Source organism: Eleutherodactylus coqui, chromosome 6 (genome assembly GCF_035609145.1).
Source record: "Eleutherodactylus coqui strain aEleCoq1 chromosome 6, aEleCoq1.hap1, whole genome shotgun sequence".
Taxonomy (NCBI): domain Eukaryota; kingdom Metazoa; phylum Chordata; class Amphibia; order Anura; family Eleutherodactylidae; genus Eleutherodactylus; species Eleutherodactylus coqui.
This window is the reverse complement of record NC_089842.1, coordinates 184,690,376-184,714,034: the sequence shown is the minus strand read 5'-3', so window position 1 is coordinate 184,714,034 and position 23,659 is coordinate 184,690,376. Positions and strand designations below refer to the sequence as shown.

The 23,659-nt window shown below is 42.3% G+C and overlaps 1 protein-coding gene across 2 annotated transcripts in view; it reads right to left on the bottom strand.

The window, feature by feature from the left end:
* Positions 1–2,881: 2,881 nt before the first annotated feature.
* The window catches only part of BRMS1L (BRMS1 like transcriptional repressor), a 37,601-nt gene continuing 16,823 nt past the window's right edge, over positions 2,882–23,659 (bottom strand). Inside the window, exons 5-11 of one of the 2 annotated variants that reach the window (XM_066608441.1) lie at positions 20,842–20,938; positions 18,394–18,480; positions 14,891–14,955; positions 13,811–13,850; positions 13,582–13,650; positions 10,279–10,405; positions 2,882–9,265 (exon numbers count right to left, since the gene is read on the bottom strand). In XM_066608441.1, coding sequence (XP_066464538.1) covers positions 9,148–9,265; positions 10,279–10,405; positions 13,582–13,650; positions 13,811–13,850; positions 14,891–14,955; positions 18,394–18,480; positions 20,842–20,938 — 603 coding nt within the window. In that variant the 3' untranslated portion in view covers positions 2,882–9,147. The remainder of the gene's footprint in view (positions 9,266–10,278; positions 10,406–13,581; positions 13,651–13,810; positions 13,851–14,890; positions 14,956–18,393; positions 18,481–20,841; positions 20,939–23,659) is intronic. The other variant, XM_066608442.1, reaches the window with a different exon arrangement.

The window sequence follows — 23,659 nt, the reverse complement described above, 5'->3', positions numbered from 1 at the left end:
CTCCGGTTAGGTCATCAGTAGCCTGCCGCCCAGGACCTGTGCCGATCACCTGTTCACCAGGGCACAAACACAGAGTATGGAGCCAGAAGCAGACTGCTCTATGCACTGTGACAGCAATGCCCGATGAACAGCTGATGGGAGCGGGGTCCGGTCAATTATGATTAGTTGACAGATAATGGCTCAAATCGGGACAATCTATTGAACAACAGTTAATCAAAAGTACCCAAAATGGTGTTTTTAAAAATTACAACTAGAAAAAGAAAAATAGCCCTCCTATTGCTAAGAAAAATTAAAAAATCATAACTTTTATGATTTATGAATTGCCCAAAGGAAATACTCATCTTGGATGTGGGGTTGGTAAGGAGTCCTCTAAGAGGCAAAAATCACAGTAGCTCTCGTTGGGCAGAGAAGAGTTGCTTTGCATTCCTCTAGCTCGAGCAGCTGTGTCTTGGGACAGTTGAACATCTCATTCACCTAGAGTGGAGCTACATATTTACTAGCAGAAGACAAATGTGTAACTTACATACTTAATATCTGCTTGCTGTCTATACGTAGGCTTTAGCAATTGTTTATTACTTTGTTAGCGTACATGAAGGAATCTGTAGTCTAGTATGTATGTACGAAAGCAACGTATTTATGAAACAATACTGCCACCTAGCTAATAAATGATGAATGATACCATACAACCATCATCTTTCAACTGTAAATTTACATAGTTGAAGTAAAAAAATTACATAAAATAAGCATGCCCAACCTGTAATCCTACAGTGTTGATCCAGAAGAGGGTAAGAAACTTTATGTGGGGCAACTGCTTCATTAGGGGGGGGGGGGTTCAAAATATGGAAACAAGAATAAATCTCCGGTTCAATTATCCACAACTATTGCTCCCTCTCCCTTGGTGGCTATGTGTTTATTACTTATACATACCGATTCTAAGCTTAAGAGTGTGAGTATACAAAACCAAATCAATTTACATGTGGGAAAGTTTCTCCATTGGGACGGTAAGACTGGTTTCACACAAACATGTATGGCATTTTTTTGAGTCGAAGTCAGTAGTGGATCCAGCAGGAAGTAGAAGTCCTTCCTTTACATTTCCCATTCACTTCAAGAAAAACAAAATCTGTATGGAAAACCACAAAAACTTGTGTGCGAAACCACGCTAAGGCCAGGGTTACATCAAGATTTTTTATAGCGCTGACTGATCTGAAAGAGACCCTACCTTTCAATTTTACACTCAATATTGAAATTGCAAGAGGGAAAAGTCATGGAGTTATAGTAATCACAGAAACAATAGAAAAGTTGAAGATATGCAAATGATTAAACAAAATGAAAGTAAAATATCTCAGTTTATACAATATCCAAGTATGAGCGCTACACACAGAAATACCACACTTAGACGTCTTGGCATGCTATCAACGATGTACTCCTGTGACACTGAATACACTTGGGAAATTGCACACCTAATGACTCCCAGTTACACTCAATGAGAGACAAGTCCGGACAATCCGCAGGCCATGGTAACATGGTTAGACCACGCAGGCTGCTCACAGTTGTCCGAACAACATGGAACCTGGCGTTGGGTTGATAAAATGACTCCCAAGGACACTTCGGAGAAACGTCTGCACCACTAATTCCACTACCAAAATCAATACAACTATGAGCAGGTAGTGTATATAGATTGAAGACTAGAGGGGTCTGGCTACCATACATTATGCCACTCCCACCATAATCCCAGGAGTCGGAACGGTGAGACATTCCTTTGTGAAGACCTCTGCCTGGTGTTGCCCACATGGGCTCTGCGAGCCTTTGAGAGTGGTGGGGCGAGCTCTGTGGAACATCTGTTGTATCAGTACCTACCATTCTTCTAATCTGACGATCCGTCCATATAGGAGGTTTGGATGTGTGCCCCTCTTGCTGTCATTCACGTTCGTCCTTCTAACCACTAGGACACATACGTTGAACAGGGCTGACTTCTCAGCCTATATGTGTAGCGTGGTGCCAGAGGGATAAACCAAGGTCTCAGTTCAAGGATTCTGTCCCTTTCCGTTTGTAACAAGTGATGATAAATAGCACATTGAGAAACATTCAATTATAGCACAAGACTATCCAATTTTTGAGGATTGCTGTGGCTGATTAAAAGCAAATTTTTATCTGGCTTGTATACCATGGAAATCCCTTCTACATGAAAACTGGTCCAGAAGGGAATTTTAGTCATACCTCAATTTTAGTACCTTCAGATATTCAGGTGTAGGGATGAAATACTTCCAATGCACTAAACCTACTTACCAACAGTCATGCTACTGCCTGGATTGTCATTGTTTTAATTGTCCAATGAAGTAAGGCTGCTTTTACATCTGCGTTAGAAATACCAGAAGAAAAAGGCACTACTACTGCAACGCTTTTTCTTTCGTTCAAAAGGTGGGCAGCTGAGCGGAAACCGAAGGATCTCGTTATAGTCAATGGAGTCCGTCCTGAGACAGGCCTGTTCAGCCGTGGGAATTCGCCTTGTCTGGTCCCCAAATGGAGTAGGGAAGCAGGAGCCCCCAGCCCCAGTGTGAACCCCCCCCCAACAAAACCCTGTTATTCATCGTAAATGAACTTTTACTGGCCACAAGCATGAAAATAGGCTACATAGCAGGGATCTTCGAGTCATCAAAATATGCCTAATGGGTGGGTGGGGGTAGGGGAATGGGCAGCCATTCAAGATGAGAAGGCCATAGTGCTGCTTCATGGTCTACCAAAGGTAGTGGAAAGGCCTATATCGGTGGTGGCTATGCCTGCTACTGCAGCTCAATCCCATTCATTACATTGATTTATACGTTTCTTTTGCATACAAGGCACCTGTAGTTTCACACTAAATGAAGATGCATTTCACACCTGAGAATGTTAAAAATATAATTTGGCAAAAAAAAAAAAAAAAATGTACAATGCAGATAATCACATACACAATGGATACAACTCGAGTACATAATACAGTGGTATTAATATTGACATGGTATCACAGACAAAACATGCAAAAGGAATTTCAGTTCATGAAAGTACCTGTCTAACGAGATTTCTGGAGAAAAACACAAAAATAAAGAGCTATGCACATACATAAAAATTCTCCCGGACTTTCATAAAATATATTGAGTTTTATGTGTCGATTACAAATGAATAGCAATTGGAAAAAAAAAAAGGCCTTATTGTCCATAGGAATCCGAGCTTAGGATGCATTTTGGAAGTGCAGTTTAGACTATGAATGATGGTTGATATGTGCAATTTGTTTTTTGAGACTTGATGTATTTAAAACAGATTTGATATCATGTATGTGCAGACATGTAAGAATGAGCCAACAGCTACATACAACATACAATGACAGACATACTAAATAACAGAGCTAGGGTTTCTTTGACAGTCACTTATAGACCACACAAACACACACACAATAATGAAATACTGCATTTTGAATGACAACCAATGGATGACAATGATACTGCACATGGGTAGAAAGATTACAGTCACAAAGAAGAATATAGATTCCTAAAAACTTATTCTCCTGTACCTTCAAGTCTTGTGTATTGCCTAAAGTCAACCACACAATCACAATGGGTACACGGTCTCAAAAATCTCCAGTTCTTACAAAGAATTGTCCATGCTGCTAGTAAAAAATGAGTGATTGAAGAAAAAAAAAAAAAATACACATACTACCGTAATATCTTAGATACTAAAGTGAGCATGCAATAGAAGAGCTCAATGATATTCGTCAGCTAAGGAATTACTGATTTCCCAACGTATCAGAAAGTTAGAGGCTGTGCATTTCCTTAAAAAATAAAATAAAGATTAGTCTGTACATGGTCTGCATTAGCCTTCATATGCACAGTCATTTCTTGTGAGCGCCAGAGGGAAGACTCAAAGATTTCTTAAATCTAAGCCTGCCGTTACCGAACAAAAGTCAATCCAATTTTTGCCATAAACTATAAAGCATGACCTTGTGATGAATAAAACCTTTATTTGTACCCAGGTATCTTGCAATCATGTTTAGGTGTATGTGGAATGAAGTCATTTTTATGTTTTAACGGACATAAAATACACAACAAAAATTGGGCACACAATGAAATAATCACTTGGTAAAAATGATGTAAAATGTATGGTCTGGCCTGGCACAGGCTGTTTTTTTTTTTTTGTTTGTTTTTTTTAAGCAAACTCCCTTTCTATATTTGGCAGGTTTGTGATAAATTACACCACATCCCTAGCTGAAAACCGTTACAAAAAACAAACAACACACTACACAAAAAATAAAAATAAAGATAAAAAAAATTGCCAGCCAATTCTTCAGGGTGTGTGTACAGAGGTGATTTTCCATATGGAAGCTCTGGCCAATGCAGAGAGACAGACAGAACTCATAGGGAAAGGGAAAAAAAAATTAAAAATCATCATTTATTTGAATGGTTCATTCACGAGCGATTTTTCTCTTGAACCGAGAGTCCCATTCTTGTTAGAGTCTCAGGCAAGAATAGTACATGTAATGTGGAAAGTCCCACACATCAGGCAGAACACGTCTGTGTGCCGTCCGATGAGTTGTGCCCAAGAATCTCAGGTGTGACTCACTATCTGCGTGAATTAATATCCTGCATGTTTGTGCCAATTTTCAACCCCACATCTAACAGTATCCCTATGGTGATCAAAATTAGAATGGTCCTATTACTCCCTGCCACAAAATAGCAGGACCCTACATAGGCAACAGGATGATCTGGCTGCTCTTTAAATACAGCCAAGTCAATGATTTTAGCAGCATTTTGGTCATTTGGCAGATACCCCACCAATAGCTCAATGGCAAATTTCTGCACAGTTTACATAGGCAAGGCTCGGCTCCTATAGAACATACTTTTTTGCAAAATGCTACAAGATGATATGCCAAGCAGCATGCATGCTCAGACTTCCCGTTGGCAATTCCAGTTTAACCCATGTGCTAGAACTACCTCCAGTATTAGCAAGTCACTGGGCAACTAAGCTCATGGGAAGAGAGAAACCAGGCAGAGGTCAGCCATACCATCGTAAGAGCACGCTTCACGTGGATTTAGGCACTGAATACGAATCTTCATGTATCTTGTTCCAAATAAACCAGTATATCAGCTTTCAAATAAAATGCACGACTTGGAGGAAGCAACCAACCAACCATGGTTTTATTGACCTAGTCCAGCGTTCCTTGACCAGCAGCTCGGAAGTCAAATGCAAGTGGATCCTCAGCTGCAGGCAATACTATTAACCCTTTTCAATCCACTATCTGACATCTAAAGACATGCTGATTGAAGGCTGTACAGCTCCGATGTCGGAAGACGTCCGGCAGGATATTCTTACTGTAGATTACTGGCCGCTCTGTTGTTGGGGCCTCTCCAGCATGTCACATACTACAGTACTGGCTCTAGGCAGCAGATGGCGCCATTGTATAATAGCAGAATGAGAAAGCCCCCTAGGTAACTCTGAATCCAAAATTGGATTGCAAAGGGTTAATACTGTGCACTAGTGACACCAAGAATGTCATAGTGCTAAAGAAACATGGCACCAGGTCAAAGCTGCATCACTTACACCAATCCCTTGGGTAAGGAGACAAATCACATAATTCATACACGTTTCCTCTTTTAAATACCCAGTGACTCAATACCAATCCTATGTGAAAGAGGCTTGTAAAGGTAGACCGGGTTGGGGACCACTGTTCTAGTCAGTCCCAGATGTGCTTGTACTGTATACTGGTAATTTCAAAGAATATGCTTCATTAGAAGTTGTTCCAAAATTCTGTGTGGATTAATTTCCCCAAGCTCTTGCTAGTGGTCAGAGCTCAACCAAAAGTCATAGAATTGTGGCTGCCTGCAGCCACTAAGAGTTTATTGAAGACCAAGTTATGCAGCAGCCATAGAGCCTGACTTATAGGATTCAGACTTCTGGAACAAGAAAAGCAGAACCACACCTGCTATAAAGATATGGAATTAACCAGCACTGAAGTGTGGACCCATTGGGGGGGAAAGGGTGTGTGTGTGGTGGGGTAATAGTTCTATTGGAATAAGCTATAACTGAAGTAGGTGACAGCACCATGGAAAGGCCCAAGCTATGAGCAACGCTAGAAGGAACCATAAAACACTGCTTGTCTATGAATTTGATTGAAATGGGTTTCAATCTTACGGATTTAGTAGCAACAATGTAACAGTATAGCAATACAAGTATTGAACAAGATAACTTTTTGACAGCTGAATTCATTAACTGCATTGCAATTATTAAATTCCATGCTGAAAATCCACACAATTTCCCCAAGTAATAGAGCATGCTGTGGATTTTAAAATCCAGTATGACCATTGCAGTGGATTTTTCCCCCCAGTGTAAGCAAATGGGTTGGTTAAAACCCAATGCACTTGCACTGTAGTGTACTGTACAATGCTTCACAGTTTCAGCGTGAAGTCAGCAGCCAAAATTTTACAGCAAATCCACAATGTGTGATCTTGCCTTTATGATTAGTTTTTGGCCAATTTCATACAGTGTAAAAATATAAAACTGCACAAAACGTCATCTGCCTTGCTGCGGATATTAGCAAGGCATTTCACTCATTCCACTGAAATGAATGAACTCTACTGCAAACCTCTGTCATATATGCAACCTATAGCATGCTCAGGATGCAAAAATCAGCAACTGGTCAAGAATCTGCAGCACATTTTTCCCCCAAACCCAATTTGCCAACATTGTACGGTACTTAATTGCAGAATCCACAACTACTACGAGATGTATGAAAATGGCCTTTTTCACCAACGACCTTAAAAACTTTATCGGCATCTACAGGCATTCAGCAAGCAGCAGGACAGTACATGTATATGTAAACAAATAATCCCTTAATATAGTCTTTGTTGGCAGCAAAGTCAAGTCTCAAGATTTCATACATGCAGGCAAGTATCTGTAAGGGGTCACTCACATTGTGTGTCGCTTGCGTATTACGTGTGCAATATGCAGTGTTAAAAGCCCATTAATTTCTATTGGGCCACTCATAGTTACAGGGTTTTTCACACGGATGAAAATAACAAAACAAAAACAAAGCATGTACTATTCTGGTGTGTAATATGCACCAATATAGGCGATCAGGATTTAACATATGCAGCATATATGCATATTTGCTGTGTACTGCACACATAATATGCGGGACACACGTACCCGTGTGAGTGAGCCCTTGGTTTACTATGCAACTTAATTGGAAGAAATGTTCTAGAAATGTCAGTCCACATGTCACCTTCAGGTCAGTAAGTCTTGGAAGAATAGCAGATACTTTACGGTACAGCCAGTCTTTCGTATGCACGCTAAATTTAAAAAGAAAAAAAAAAGAAAGAAAGAAAAAAAGATACTACAAACACTTCAGCAGCTGATTTCAAGGTCAAGTCATCTTTACAACACATCATGATAGAAATCTAAATAGAATATACGAAGTGTCAAATACTGTATAATTAAATGTAATCTGTTCTGCTCTGCTCATTTGCAAAGCCACCGTCCGCTTCCTGCTGGTTTCCACTTACTGGAATGCTCACCTGGGCTCAGATAATGGTTTGAGCCAAGGCTGGCAGTTGGGCGCTTTCCATATAGGTTTTCTCTATCACCAGTGTGATGTATGGAAGAGCTGTCCCCTGAAAAATGTGTAAAAGTAATCTATGACAATCTTTGAAAAACGTATGCTAGGCTAAATGTAGTCACACGCATAGTTTGACTACATTTAACTCATCACAGCCCATGAATCCATGAAAGACTACAAAAAAAGTACATTGTACAGATGACCGGTGTGGACGAGCCCTTATTGGCCATCCTATTCTTGCCCTAAGAAATAAATTGGTAGTGTGATCACAGCCTTGCACAGTATTTCCAAAGGAAACTAGAAGACTTCAGAAAATGGCTATGAACAGGACAGACAGAACATAAAAAGCACAAAACAAAGATATTTGTAAACGACAATTCATATATCATATAATATAACAAAAAATACCCGCAGTCATGTTTGGCACAAACCGTAACTAAAATGTAACCATAAACAGCATATAAAACTCATACCATATAGAAAACAAATTTTTACAGAGCTCAGGCTAATAAAAACCAAATTGGATACAAGCGTGGTCACAGCTTACTGAGGGTGGAGGTACTATAGCTTGCAGGTCACATAGAATGAGTTCAATGGTCAGCCCAATTGGTTTTGAACACCCCACCTAGATCACTGCTAATCAGAATCAAAGGGTTAACATTTTAAATCCTATATATCAAAACTCTATGATCCCTACGAGTCACACCGATTTCATATCAACCAGTCAATAGCAGAATAGCCTCCTTGGTCCCTACCTGTAAGGCTCTGGTTTCCTTGGAAATGCCATCTTTGCCTTTCCCTTTCAATGGCTTCTCTTCTTTACCTTGAACACACTTAAGGTTTGAATAGACATTCAGCAAACACTTGCGCTGTAACCTGCTGAACATTTTGATTCTATTAAGAGGAGTTACAATAATTCCTTGAGAGATGTTTAAAGAACTATATGATACTTCATCTGAATGGAAGCTGCACTCCTAGAAAGGGAGAAAAGTCGAAGAAAGCGCGTTGAAGGACTTTTGTCAGTTCTTTAAACAGAATGCATTCTAAAGTGCGCACTGACCCGGCAGCCATTCGGATTTGCTATAGAACAGTGCTAGAGCATTTCTTACAAAAAGTCTTAGATTAAAACAGCCAGAGTTCAACTCAATAAATGTATATATAATAAAAGGTAATCTTAAGGGTAGTACTGCCACACAGCTCTCCTATCTCAATACTGCAATGTTGCTAAGAGACAATATTCTGTTGTCTTCACTTCGATCATTTCAACCTAATACATCAGTTTGCCTTCAAATATGAGAGTGCTGAAGGGCTCATCCGAAAGATCGATGGCGCTCCGTGAGGTCAGGAGGTCTTTATGCATCTTTTCCCCCTACCATGGATTATCCTGACATTACACACAACAATGTACAAATACACAGTCATGATTTACATCACATGCTCAGATACATAGTCCCAAATATACTTCACAATAAAGAATTAGAAAAGGAACAATAGACTTCCTATGACTTGGCACAATTTCAGTCCTGAACATTCTGGCGTGGGACAAGTAGAGACCCCGGCTCCGATCAGATGTGCTTGATACTGTATTTCCCTTTTTGCAGCTGTGATATGTACAATTTAGACTTGCTGCCATCTGGCCTCTTAAACCAAACCTCATCACTGTTTATTGTGGTAATGACAGCGCTGCAAGAGAAGAGGAAAAAAAACAGAACAGGTTACACGTGGCAGGATTAAAGGGCCATTTACACGGGACGATTATAGTGCAAATTGTTCACATGGAGGAAAGTGCGCGATAATTGTTGTGTCACTCAATGTAAATCCATTGTTTACCTTTCAACCAGCATAAAAATCATTGCTGGTTGGCTCACGTCTCACTACATATAAATACTCCCCATGGAATGTGAAGCGCTGGGCGAGCGTTTGCCCCACTGTTCCCTGCTAGAAGAGCCCAGCCAAAGGGCTGCAGACATAGCGGGGGGAGGGGGGGAGGCTTCTGCTGCAGGCAGTTATCTAACAGCTCCTTGGACACACATATTACCTTTCCACTTTTCACAGATTTAATTGTAATACAAAACAAAATAGAAACACAAGAGGAGATAATTGTTAGAATTATTTTTCTTTTATGACCAAGGTCACATCATAGCATCTATAATAAAACTAATATTAAAAAACTATTTACCAATAATAATAAAACTTAAAAAAAAAAAACAATTCTAAATGTTCCACCATTTGTGAACTACTCACGACAAACTATTGTAAAAGGAGTTCAGAATTATGCCAGACTACATTGACCAGCTGCCAGGTAGCTCATGTAGGAGTCAATGCCCAGGTAGATTTTTTCTACCAAGGCATGCTGATATTATGCGTTTCTGGTACAACCTCATACAGTTACATTAGTCGTCTGCAACCTGCAGCTTTCCAGCTGTGATGGCCCATAACAGTTGTAGAAGCTGGTGAGACCGAGGTTGCAAAGCTGACATGAATGTACAAGACCTACAGATTTCTATATACGGCATCTTGCACTGTCACCCAATTTGGGCATGTTCACAATACTGAGAAAAATGAAGATAATCTGCATCTCTACTGCATGCAGTAAAAAGTAATGAAGATGCATTCCAAAAGTCCTCTATTTGACATCTACACAGTCAACGTTTGTGAAAAATGGACCTTTACGTAAGGCTACTGTGGAGGACTACCTGGTTGGGTATTCATCTTTCTTGTCAATGCAGATAGTCTGTCCTCGCCCATACCATTCGCCATCGTAATGCAGACGACCGTCCTCTGACCTGGCACTGTGCTGATGCTTTTCTATCTTTACTGTAACTGAGAGAAGAAATGGTGGTGGTGGGGGGGGGAAAGAAAAAAGACAAAAACAAAAAAACAGCAGTGATAGTACAACATACTTCCAGATCAAAAGACCAAGCATCGACCAATATTAATAGTCGAGTTGCAGAATAGAAACTAAAACCAGATTTGGAACTTTAGAACTTTCATCTCTTTCAAAAATAGTAGGGTTCCAATAAGATACTTGCTGCCCACCACACAGCACCTTCCAGCGGAACGGCTTTACTTTGGTGGGAGTGTCTGTGGCTTTTTGACACAACAGATAACACACACAGAAGGACTGTACAAGTAAACTGTGAATGGCCCTACTTGAATGTATATCAAGTGCCACTTAACCATTTCAGGATTGGAGATTTTTCATCATTTTTGTTTTTTTCCACCCAGGTCAAAAAACTACATTTTCTGTTGGTTTAGCCATAGGAAGACTTGTTTTTCTGTGAGACAAGTTGTATATGTATAATTTCTTAATGGTACCACTTAAGTGTATTATTTTATGTATTGAAAAAAAAAAAATAAAGACGACGTAAATATTTCTCAGTGAGGTGACATGGGGAAAACAAAAAACAAAGCCACAAAATGCAAATGCACAAAGGTGCGGTAAAAATGACAAGTTAACTTAATTCTGTGGGTCCGTATGATTACGGCAATACCAAATTTTATATAGTTTTGTTGTATAAACGTAGAAAAAAAAAATTCTCTTGCCATCTTTCGATCCCATAACATTTAAATTTGACATTGTGGAGGTGATTTGGGGGCTTGTTTCTGTGGGGCAAGCTGCAGTTTTTAATAGGTATCATAGAACTTATTGATCGCTTTTGATTAAATTTTTTTCTTGGAGATGGGGTGACCAAAAGAGAAAAAACAAAACAAAAAAACACGTTCCCTGAGCTGGAGAAATAATGCATTAACAGATCGGCTTTTCATGGGTGTGACAATATCAAATTTTACTCTATGTTTAAAATCTCTATACACCCTTCACAATATCCCAGATTGCCATGAAATACTTAGTACTTCACAACCTCATTGCAAAGGGGAGGGAGGAATTCTGGAGACCGAGGAAGCCCCCACCCCGAGAGACAAGGAGTGACAGCAACATCTAAAATGTTTATTGGCTGCGATTGGAGTCATACTTTAGCATACTAAACCTGTGCACATCTGATATTTATGAGCTCATTCACATCTGTTAAAGGGTTCTACGTAAAGTTTTTTTTTTTGTTTGTTTTTTTTTAGTTTAGAAGAAAAATTGAATTAAAACAGAAATAAACCTTCGCAAAAAAATTAAATAAGTGCCAAAAGTGTCAGAAAGCCCCAACGCTGTTGTGAATGAGCCCAAGATGGATTATATGAAAAGTGTTACAACAATTTCCTTGCTGCTGTGGTGTTGACTACTGCTTTCAGAAGTAACATTTTAAATTGGTTTTCTACGACTGATACTAGTGACATATCCTAGGGCTAGGTGATCAATATCAGATGTGTGCGGGTCTCACTGCTAGCACCCCCACTGATTAGCTGGTTAAAGGGACTACAGAGTTCCAACAAGCGCCATGTCCCCTTCATTGCTTATTAAGTATAGTTATGTATATTTGCAATAGCCATTTCTGGCGTTACACGTTAACCCCATGCTTTTCAATACTTTGAATATATGCTAAAAGTAAACTAAACAAGCCGAAACAAGTATAAGACATCTTTTTTTAACAAGTCTATCCCTGGAAAAATAAATAAATAAATAAATAAAAGTCTGAATTGAACTGATTGTTCAGCTCTTGCAATTTTGCTGAAGAAAGAAAAAAAAAAGAAAGGTGAAATAAGAGAATAAATGCACTGGTGCAAGAACAAGGTTGGGGGGGTGTAACACTAGGGGTGATTAAAGTTTTGTATTTTTTTTCTTTAACAAAGTTACCCTTATTCATGGAATTTTTCCACATTTATTCTGATGGGACTAATAGGGGACAACATGCAGTATTAGCGTGGCTTCACACAAGCGTGTTTTTGTGCGTGCATAGGCACTCGAGCGAGTAGTGCCTTAGTCGAGTATCTGCCCGCTCGTCTCTAAAGATTCGGGTGCCGGCGGGGAGGAACGGAGGGGAGACCCCTCTCTCTCCCTGCCTCAACACCCCCCCCCCCCCCCCCCGCAACTCCCCTGCCACCCGCACCGGCAGCTGAATCTTTAGAGACGAGCGGGCAGATACTCGACTAAGGCACTACTCGCTCGAGTAGTTAGCCTTAGCGAGTATGCTCGCTCATCTCTAATTAGAATCAATGTATTCCCTATGGTGTGTTCACGTGTCCGTGTTTTACAGATGTGTGCCTCATAGGGAATGCACGCATTGTCTTCAATGGAGCCGCGGCTGCTGCCGGCGGCTCCATTGAAGACAATGGTCTGCCAGCACCTCTGAATTGTTTTTCAGGAAGGGCTTTACATATAAGCCCTGACCCAAAAACCAGAATTTTAGTGTAAAAAAAAATAAAAAGTAAATACTTACCTGCCCTCCACCTGAGAGCTCCCACCTGTTCCGCGCTGCTACCCCCCCGCTCCACCACGCCACACAGCGCCCCCGAGTACTTTTAACCCGAGTAGTGAAGTACTCGAAAATCGCGGTGCTCGATTGCGAAATCGGCCTTATCGAGTACGTTCGCTCATCTCTAGTAAGTACTTTTTTACACTAAAATTCTTGTTTTTCAGGGAAAAGCTTATAGGTAAAGCCCTTCCTGAAAAACAATTCAGGGGTGCTGGCAGAGCATTGTCTTCAATGGAGCCACCGGCAGCAGCTGCGGCTCCACTGAAGGCAATGCATGGGCCTTCATACACGCGTGTTTTTGCGCATACATAGGTGTGCACCTATGTATGCACAAAAACACGCTCGTTTGAAGCCACTCTCATGCTGCATGTAAAAAAATAAAGTACCACCACTGCAGTTTTTTCATAGAGTTCTATATCATCATCTGAGGCCTACTACTATAAAGACTCTGCTGGTGACAATGGCAGTAAAACCCTATGTTAAAAAAATAAAAAAGGTTTGTGTGTATTCATATGCAGTGCATTTTCTTAACTACTATCACCCATATATTACTGTGAATATATCCATACAAAGGTAGAAGTTATTCACTACCACTGCCTGTACAACTATGTGGTGTAGCAAACGCCAACTACTTACCAGACTGGGTGTCAATCCTTTGCATATCAGGTGCTACATGCCTGGATGCACTGTGAGGCAATATGTCTCCTGTGGTAAATGTTACATTGATTCATTACATAACCATCTTATTTTTGGATAAATTAGTGTGTTTTCCTTTGCATTTAGCAATAGATATGCTTATCTGACTTCAGAAAAAAAAAAAAAAAAAAAGTTATAAACTAACTAGCTGTCTCTGTTCACAACTTACCTTCTGGTTTTACACGATGAGGACCCAAAGTTGCCATAGCCTGATATAAAAGGAAAAAAATAATAATTTTGCTACTCTGCTACTTAGTAAATCTTAAGTTAAGGTGGCCGTACATAAGAGATTCAGGCCAACTGAAAAGGCCATTTTAATTCCTTTTCATCTGACCGTTGGGAGTCTTTAGTGCTAGATGCCAAATGACAAGTTGCTTAGAAAATTGCCAATCTCTAATATATGGCCAGCTTCAGACACTTTTGGCCTAGGTATGGCACACATTACATATTCTTTTCCTAGATACTTTTTGCATAACATAATGGAGACACTGCAGATAAATCTTGAACAAGACTGTGCAAGTGGAAGTGTTGGTATATTATCTTAGGCAATACTTTGGAATCACTACTCTGACCCCCCTCCGCCCACCCTACTTTCCAGCACCCTTCCCAAACCCCTCCTGTTATTTCTTGGTTAATCTTGCTAGATTTTCTTTGAAAAAAAATTTGGATACACAAAGTTGTACTACCTAATGACTGTCTATGGATATTATGATGTTCTGTCTTTTCCAATAAAAATGATTGAACATAGAATATCAAATAAATTTAGCACATGCCAGAACACACTTGTGTGTGAACTCAATTTGTGCCAGAAATTGGGCATTTCACTTAACAAATCTCCCCCAGTTAGAGGACGTCTTATGGGATAAAATCATCCGCAGCCCCGCCTACTACCCCCCCCCCCCCCCCCCCCCAATCCATTTTTTCCCTTCCTTTGCTTCTTTGAGAGCGCCAGATGCCGGACCTAAGTGTCAAGTTGACGATCCACTTCACTTGAGTCACAGTCTAATGTTATCCCATTGACAGTGAGCTGTGAGGACCACCCATTTGACATATTGCCATCGCTGGAAGCCTAACCTTAGAGCCCCCATTGGCAAAGTAGAATACAAAACCAGGGGTAGACTCAGTAGGACAGCGGAGCTATGCAGCCAGCCCTGCTGATTGTAACTCGCAACAGGTCCTCTTTAATACACTGGTCTCCATACTCAAGAATGAGAATGCTGTATTTCTGCGGATGGAGAAAACGTCTCACCTTTCGAATGGTAGTCCAGTCTTCAAGTATATCGAGGTCTTGTAACATGTAAACAATATATGGACGTGAGTAGGTTAAGGATACCAACACAAATATATACTGCTGTACATAGAAAAATGCAGGTAAACATATCTATGACATCCTTGCAATGATCTGAAAATAACAAAAAGAGTTTGGTAGATGCTGTCTGTATGACTTAACGTATTCTATTTGAATGCTATGCAAAGAAAGGTTACCCATGTTTCTCAGTTTTGTGTAACAAATGAAGTATCTGTACAACAACCCGAGTCTAAAGGCCCTTTTATACAGTTTAATTATCGTTCTGGTTGCTCAGGCTCCTGAGCTCCCACGGGGCTTTGAACAATAATCATCCCATGTAAAAGCATGCAGAGACTGAATGACTGGATGAGAATCATCCAGTTTTAAGTAGCTTAAAATCCTGAACGACGATCATTTGGTGTAAACAGCAGCCGTTCAGTACTGAGCAGCCATTGCTTACAGTGAATAGAGAGGGGCGGGGCAGAGCGAGGAGAGAAATCTACTCCATCCACCCCGCCTCCCTGCGGGGCGTGCTGTCAGTGATCCAGAGATACTCGCTCCTGTGTAACAGCATAGGAGCGAGTATACACTGGGACGAGTGTCGGGTATCGTTTGCCCGACACTTGTTACATGTAAAAGAGCCTTTAAATCTAAGATGTGCCCTTACCAACTTCCAGAACACCTAGGACCTACCACCAAGTTGTAGCTTCAAATTAATGTTATATCGTGTCTATCAGATAAGAGGTGCTACTTGCGCAAAAATAGCCCAAGCAGCAGTGTCCATACAAGAAATTCCAAAAAACTGTCATGAAGTAGTCTCCACACTGGAATGTTTTCAAGAGCAATGCTAACAGGACACATGCAGTAGACAGCAGTGCCAAAAGTAATAACCTACAAAGCACAACTACATATATGTCCAAGCAGCAAACTCGGGACGATACAACAGTAAAATGTGCATTCATCTTTTGCTGCGGATTCACTGCAGATTTCACCCTATAACCATGACTGGGTGAAATCCACAGTAATAATATGCATTATTTCGACATGAACATGCTGTAAATTCAATTATCTGCAGCGTGCACGGTTCTCCCACAAAAAAAAAAAAAAATTTCATTAAAAAGCTGCCGATAGGCGGTACTGTAGCAAACTAGGTCGACCGCCACAGTGTCCGATAAAAAGGATAGCATTTATTGGCATGTTGCAATGATTTAAACGTGTTGAGCGGTGGAAAACATGGTGTTGCGAATGGAAAGCGTTGTTGAAAACCGAGGAGGGCATAGTGAACATTCGTAGTGTAATTTACACAGCTACAGCACCACCTATCGGCAATTTTCTTTCATTTTTTCCCCCATAAATGGAGTGCATTGTCTGAAGTGGCCGTTTTCCGAATTTCATCTCACTTGGAGCAGCAGAGCACCCCCCACAGACCTTTGAGTTGGGAGAAGGGTAATTTTGCTATCCCTGTGCTTCAAATGTACCTAAAAGCCCAGATGCACAACTCGCTGGTAATTCCAACTTCTTATATAATCAGCCGTTTACTGTTCAAATAACCCATTCTACCTGCAAACTATTTTTGGTAGCTACACATTCATCACCATAAAGCTGCCATGCGAGTCAAGATTGTAGTTCGTCATAAAAAAGCAGCACTTTAGACTCTTAAGCACTCTTTCCGCTGATACAATCATAGACAAAAGTACTTAATCTGCTTGTGTGGGCAGACTTAACTCACAGTAGGGGCAGCGCATGTAAATGCACAGTTTTAAAGACTTTACTCGAATAATAAGATAATTACTTATTATGGCAGCGAACGGACATTGTGCCAAATTCCTAAGAGGCCATTTTCAGTGAAGCCCTGGCCACAGACAGCTGTATATTTTGGACGATTAAGCGATTACCTGGCTAGGGAAACAAAGACCTGAAGATAGGTGGAGAAAAAGAAATCTCTCGTAGGAAGAAAAAATATATATATTTTTTACATGCATTTCATGGTGGTTTGTAAGCACTAAAAGCTTGTAAAAGAAGAAAGCTTCTGTACCCATTACCACAGCCTTATTCTGATGTTAGACATAATGAGATTCTGGCTGAAAAAAATCAATCTTATAGTAAAAGGATGATTTGGAAATGGGATTTTCAGTCGGGGAAATTAAAGAGAACCTGTCATTAGGTTTCAGCACTATGAACTGCCACCAATATTGTAAATACCTGATGGAAATAGCTTTCTAAAAATGGCCATAAGTAGCCCAATTGATGAACTATAGTCTAGATAAACTTTGATGTAAAGTTTGCCCAGAGTTTCACATACATGCCATTTTGCTGTACTCCCAGGGTCTGTAGTGAAGGGATGTGTAATGGTCAAAGGCTTGGTGTATGAAACCTGTATCTATAAATGACTCCAATATTGAACACCAAGAACATACCAATAGACAATAGACGGCAATGAAAACTGGTGACCAATGCAACAAAGATTTTACAAATGGCAGCATGAATTTTCAATCTCGATGCCATTGGTGACCAGCCCTACCACCATGGTATACTGTGGGGCCGCAATACATGAAGATTGGCTCTGCCTTCGATAGATGTCTTTATCACCCCACCCCACGACGCACAAATTGGATCCAGAGAATTGGGTGTCATGTCCAAAGGCAGATCCGATTTGCGGAATCCATAGGGTTGTCACCCGCACAGGAGATCTGCAAATCAAGCCGCCCATAGGGAAACATGAGCATCCGCAAGTGAATTAAAGCATGCTGATTTTATTTGCATATCTGAGTGAAGAAATCAAATTGCAGCATGCTCTATTTCACCACGGATCGCCCACGAACGGGCCCCCATAGATGTGCATGGGTTGTGGGCGATCCACAAAGCAATTTAAAATAATTAAAATACTTTTTCGCAGTCCATTCACTGCGGATTCTGATCCACCCATGGACATGAGGCCTTAAGGCATATTTAGACAACTATTATGGCTCAAAAGCCATCGTTTAAGCAATCGTGTGTAAATGTGGAAGAGACCACATGGAAAGAATTACACTGTGTTTGGGGGTTGTGAACATCTGGGGGGGGGGGGGTATTATAGTGCACCACCCGACCATTTTCCTATCAGAGTGCACAGCAATCCAACATTTATTCCTTATCCATTGGATAGGGAGTAAATATTAGTGAGAAAACCCTTTTAACTCTACTAAGGCCGCCTGTCCATTGGCATTGTGTTTTACCGCTGCAGATTTCCACCACGGAAGAACACTAAAGTCACCGCAATAAACCCATCATTCTGAAAGGTTCATCGCGGAAAACCGCGGCATGCCGCAATTTTTTATACCCGAGCAGGGTATAAACGAAATGAAAGATCGCCGATACAGGAGACCTTATAGTGTGTACAAAGAGGTTTTCTACAGTAGCATGTGACATATCACTAGAATGCCGAGTGCCGTGACAGAAGAGCAGTAGACATAGAAAAAGGATATCAGACACAACAACAGGCTTTTTCTTTTTATCAGGGCTGAAGGGGTCCTTCCGCTTCCGCCGAGACTGCAATTCATCATTCCACAACTCTGAAGAAGAAGAAGAAAAAAAATGTCAGGATAGAAGAACCTTTATGTACAAAACTGTAGATTGGAGGGAACTGTGGCCAGTCAAGTTCTTAGACGTATATTATTCACAGTCAAATAACATCTGTTGGTCTATAACAGTGGTGGCGAACCTATGGCACGCGTGTTAAAGGCGGTACCCCCAGAGTCCTCCCTGCCGGCACGCAGAGCCGTTGGCCACTCACCACTGTACTAATTACTGACTCAGGTGCCGCAGCTTCTATCGGTAATCACGCTAGCAGCACTGATCCCGGCGCACAGACATCAGTGTGCAGCCGGGATCCTCTTCCCTGAGTCCTTCCCTCCTCAGTTTCGCAGGAGAGAGGACAAGGGAGAAAGCGTTCTGGGCGAACACACTGATGTCAGTGTGCACCCGGGCTCAGGGCGAGCAGAGGAGAAGTGGTGCTGACAGCAAGGAGGAGGTAAGTATATGGTTTGGGTGGACTACTACTACTGGAGCTACTGAGAGGGGGTAATATTACTACTGAGGGAGTTACTATCGTGGCCACTGGTTCAAGGGGGGGGGGGGTTGTGATTTACTACTGAGGCTGCTGTGGGGGTCAGTATTACTAGTGGGACTGATATAGGGGACACTATTACTACTGAGGCGTGTGCCTGCAGATGATTTCCTACTAGGAAGTGCTCCCTCTCACCTCCTTCGAGGAGTCCCTGCTGTCAGCGCCCCCTAGCTTCCGATTCCCAGCGGCCTGGTCAGTGGTCAGATGAAGCCACTACAGGCTGCTGGGAACGCCGACAGCGGGAAGCCTACGGAAGAGGTGAGGGGATGAGCCACATAGTATGCCATCAGCTGCGGGTACACAACTGATTTCCAGTCAAAATCCACACCAATGGTCCTTCAGTGCTCCAGCTAGGAAAAGAAAACACAACAAACACACACAAAACAAACAAAACATTTTGAAATGGGCTTTTATTCCCTTTTCTATTTTTTTTTATAATGACTGAGGTAAAAATCATACATCATGATAAGCCCCGCCCCTGGTGTGCTGGCACTTTGCTAAAAATAAGTGGGTTTTGGGTGGCAGTTTAGGCACTTGGTCTCTAAAAGGTTCGCCATCCCTGGTGTATAAGCTATAATGGCCTCAGGATACAATATTTTCAACATACAATGGCCTTTCCTGCAGCCATTAGAACTTTAAACCCCATTCAGCATACAAAGTCTCAGACAGTCCAGAACTGCAGCACGTACTGAAACTTCCAGCCAATCAGCATGGGAGTTTACTGGTAGAATACTGCAGTGCATGCAGTGACTGGCTGACTAGTAGCGCCCCTCTGCAGCACAGTGTGGTATTACATGTCTTGGATGGGACACTCCATGTTATATTCTGGTCTACAATGTATAGGACCGCGAAGAAGCTCCTGTCCTCAGTGTTATAAGGGATTTACAGCTTCCAGCAGCTCTCTGACTGATGGGGTAAGTTCACACAGCGCAATATTGCTTTGGAATCCATGACCATTCCACAGCAAACAAGCATCCAATTACAATCCATGGCAAGTCGCACCATAAACTATACGATGCGGATTACAAATCTGCACACGGAAGAAAACTTAACTTCTGTGTGGGAAATTCCACATGTGTATTTCTTCACTAAAAAGGGCTGAATCCGCATAAGGATTAGTGGGCACTTGTTTGCATAGCTGCAGTTTTTTGCCCTGGTTTTTATGGGCCAAATCCATGCAGAAAGACCCATGTCAGATTCCACTGCATAAACATACCTTTAATATGTAAGAACTTGCTTTCGGCACGATGTGCTTAATTTTTTTTTTCTTTAAACCCCACTTTGTATTACTTTTAGAGAGGTGTAGAAATAGGTAAAAAGGAAAAAAGCAGTATAGAAGGGTATATGCCTTACATTAATTCTAGGGGTGAGTAAGATTTTGGTGATGCTAAACACGTCTTTTTAAAAATAAAAAAAAATTATATAAACATTTCATTCCTTTACACAATAGCAGCACTTTTTAAAGAGGAGATTAGTCTGGACATAGTTAAGATAAATGGAGGTAAAAGTTTTATTCCTGCCTCATCGTTTTTGCTGCATAAACGATGGACGATCAGCTGATCGCTCATTGTTCAGTTTACATAGCGGCGGTTCAGTAGTGAACGGCTGCTGTGTTATGTCAATGGCAGGGGAGCGAGAGGAGAGAAATCTCCTGCACTGCCCCGCCTTCCTGCTGGCCGCTCTGTGAGCGATCCAGCACCAGTAGCTTCCGTGTGACAGCACAGGAGTGCGGACACATAGGGACGAGTGTCGGGCAAAGTTTACCCGACAGTCGTCCCGTGTAAATGGGCCCTAAAGCGTTCATTACCTGAGGTAATATCAATACTGTGACGATCCTCCTCCAGTCTTCGAATTTTCTCCTCCAATTCACTTTGAACCGTGTCATAGAGTAACAGCTTCTCACTCTGAAACAAAAGAGCAAGGTTAATGCCAAAGCATTAATAGGACATTGTAGACTCATATTTGAAGAAGGTGGCTTCCCACTGGTCCCATTCACTATCATTGTAGATAATAGCTTTTCAATTCGCAGCACAAAAAAATGGATTATACCCACCTGATAATCAGGTTTCCAGTAGTCTCCACGACAGCACCAATGAGATCACCTCCTCCTGGTAGGACAGGAACATACTGAGAGGTTAAAAGCTCCCCCCCTTCCACACTTTCCTCAGTGGATTCTAACGAATTGCCGGGGCAGGAGCTAAACTTAAATTTCTTCCGCTAACCGGGGTTTTTTTTTTTTTGGTTTTTTTTTTAAATTTATATATTATATTACTTTCTTAGGGGGGGGGGGGGAAGGTACGGGTGCTGTCGTGGAGACTACTGGAAACCTGATTATCAGGTGGGTATAATCCATTTTTTCCCCCAGTCGTCTCCACGACCGCACCAATGAGACGTACCAACTAAAGTTTATTAGGGTGGGATTGCTGCCGAGAGGACTTTGCGGCCGAAGGCCATGTCCTCGTCCTGCTGCACTTTTACCCTATAGTGTTTAGTGAACGTGTGGGGTTTTTTCCAGACTGCGGCCTTGCAAATCTGCTCGACCGAGGCTGAGCTATGTTCGGCCCATGAGGATGCTACTGCCCTTGTGGAATGGGCTTTAAGAGCTAACGGGATCTCCTTCCCGAGGGCCTTATAGGATTCTATGATGGCCAGGCGGATCCACCTGGCTATGGACCTTTTTGCTGCTTTGTTACCCTTATTTGGGCCACTGAACTGGACGAACAAGTTGTCGTCCCGCCTCCAGTGGCTCGTTGTATCTATGTAGGCTAGGACTGCTCTCCTAACGTCCAGACAGCTTAGGGTTCTTTCCTCCTCGTTTTTTGGGTTACTGAAAAATGAGGGGATTATTATATCCTGGGACCTATGAAAATCTGACACTACTTTTGGCATAAAGGCCGGGTCTGTTTTAAATATTAGTTTGGTGTCTGCGATTTTCATGAACGGGTGGCGGATGGACAAGGCCTGTAGCTCGCTAACCCGTCTTGCGGAGGTGATGGCTACTAAGAAGATGGTCTTGATTGTAAGCATTCTTATAGGTAGCGCCTCGATTGGTTCGAATGGTACCGCTGTCATGGCCCCTAGAACCCAATTAAGGTTCCAGTCTGGAAACAGGTTTATGGGCCTAGGGCGTAGTCTAGCTGCCGCTGTTAGGAACCTGTGGACCCATCTGTCGTCTGCGAATTTTGTGTCGCAAATGGCGCTAAGGGCTGAAACTTGGACCTTTAGGGTGCTTGGGGAGAGGCCCATCTCTAAGCCCTCCTGCAGGAATTCTAAGATTAGCGGAGTGTCGGGGATAGAATCCCCGCGATCCCTTCCCTGTCTCCATGAGGAAAACCTTCTCCAGACCTTCTGGTAGATCAGGTGGGTCGTCTTTTTCCTACTGGACATTAGGGTTTCTACTACTTTCTCTGAGAATCCTCTCTTTCTTAGTGAGGATTCCTCAAGAGCCATGCCGTTAAATGGAGTTTGTCTAGGCCGGGGTGGTTCAGTGGCCCCTGCGATAGAAGATCTGTCCAGGTAGGGAAGGTGACTGGGTCCTGGACGCTCAGTGTTGCCAGAAGACCGAACCAGCTTCTTTTCGGCCAGAAGGGGGGTCACCAGGATTAGCGTGCATCCCTGGGTTCTGAAGTGCTGTAAGACCCTGGGGATTAGTGGTATGGGAGGAAAGGCGTAAGCCAACCCTTGTCCCCAGTCCTGGCCTAGGGCGTCTACTGCTATCGGACGATCTCCTGGCCGGAGGGAGAAAAAGTTGCCTACTTTTGTGTTCTCCCTGGTTGCGAAGAGGTCCAACTGTGGGGTCCCCCACCGGTTGGTTAGGATTCTGAATGCCTCTGGGGAGAGGGACCACTCTCCTGGGTCTATTTGCTTCCTGCTGAGGAAGTCTGCTTTTCCGTTTAGTGTCCCCTTCAAGTGGGTTGCCGTGATCGAGAGGATCCGGCCCTCCGCCCAGTGAAAGATTTTCTGTGTGATGCTTTGCAGTGCGGGAGATCTTGTGCCCCCTTGGTGTCGTATATGGGCGACCGCGGTGACATTGTCTGACAGTATCTTTATGTGTTGGTTCTGTAGCGAGTTGCCCAACTGCTGTAGAACCTGCCAAACTGCCTGTAGTTCTCTGTAATTTGAGGACTGTTCTTTTATCCTCTGAGGCCAGGGACCCTGAAAGAACTGGTTCCCCACATGCGCTCCCCATCCACAGGCGCTTGCGTCTGTTGTGATGTGGATGGCTGGGTTTTGTAGCCAGTGAACCCCTCTCCGCAGGTTCTCTGGGGATGTCCACCAACGCAGGGATGTTTTCGCCCTGTTTGGGATGTACATCCTTGCTCCTAACGAGGACTGCCTTTTGTCCCATGAGGCTAGGACTACGGCCTGCAGGGCTCTGGTGTGGGCCTGGGCCCATGCTACTCCTGGAATGCATGATGTCAAGCTCCCCAGGAGAGACATTGCCTCCCGAATTGTGCAGAATCGTCTTCGTAGGAAAGTTTTGACTATTCTGCGGATTTTTTTTATTCTCTCCTCGGGTAGGTAGGAGCATTGCGATTCTGAGTCGAGAGTTATTCCCAGAAACGTCTTCTGCTTGTCGGGATCTAGGCTGGATTTTTCCCAGTTTATCATCCATCCTAACGATT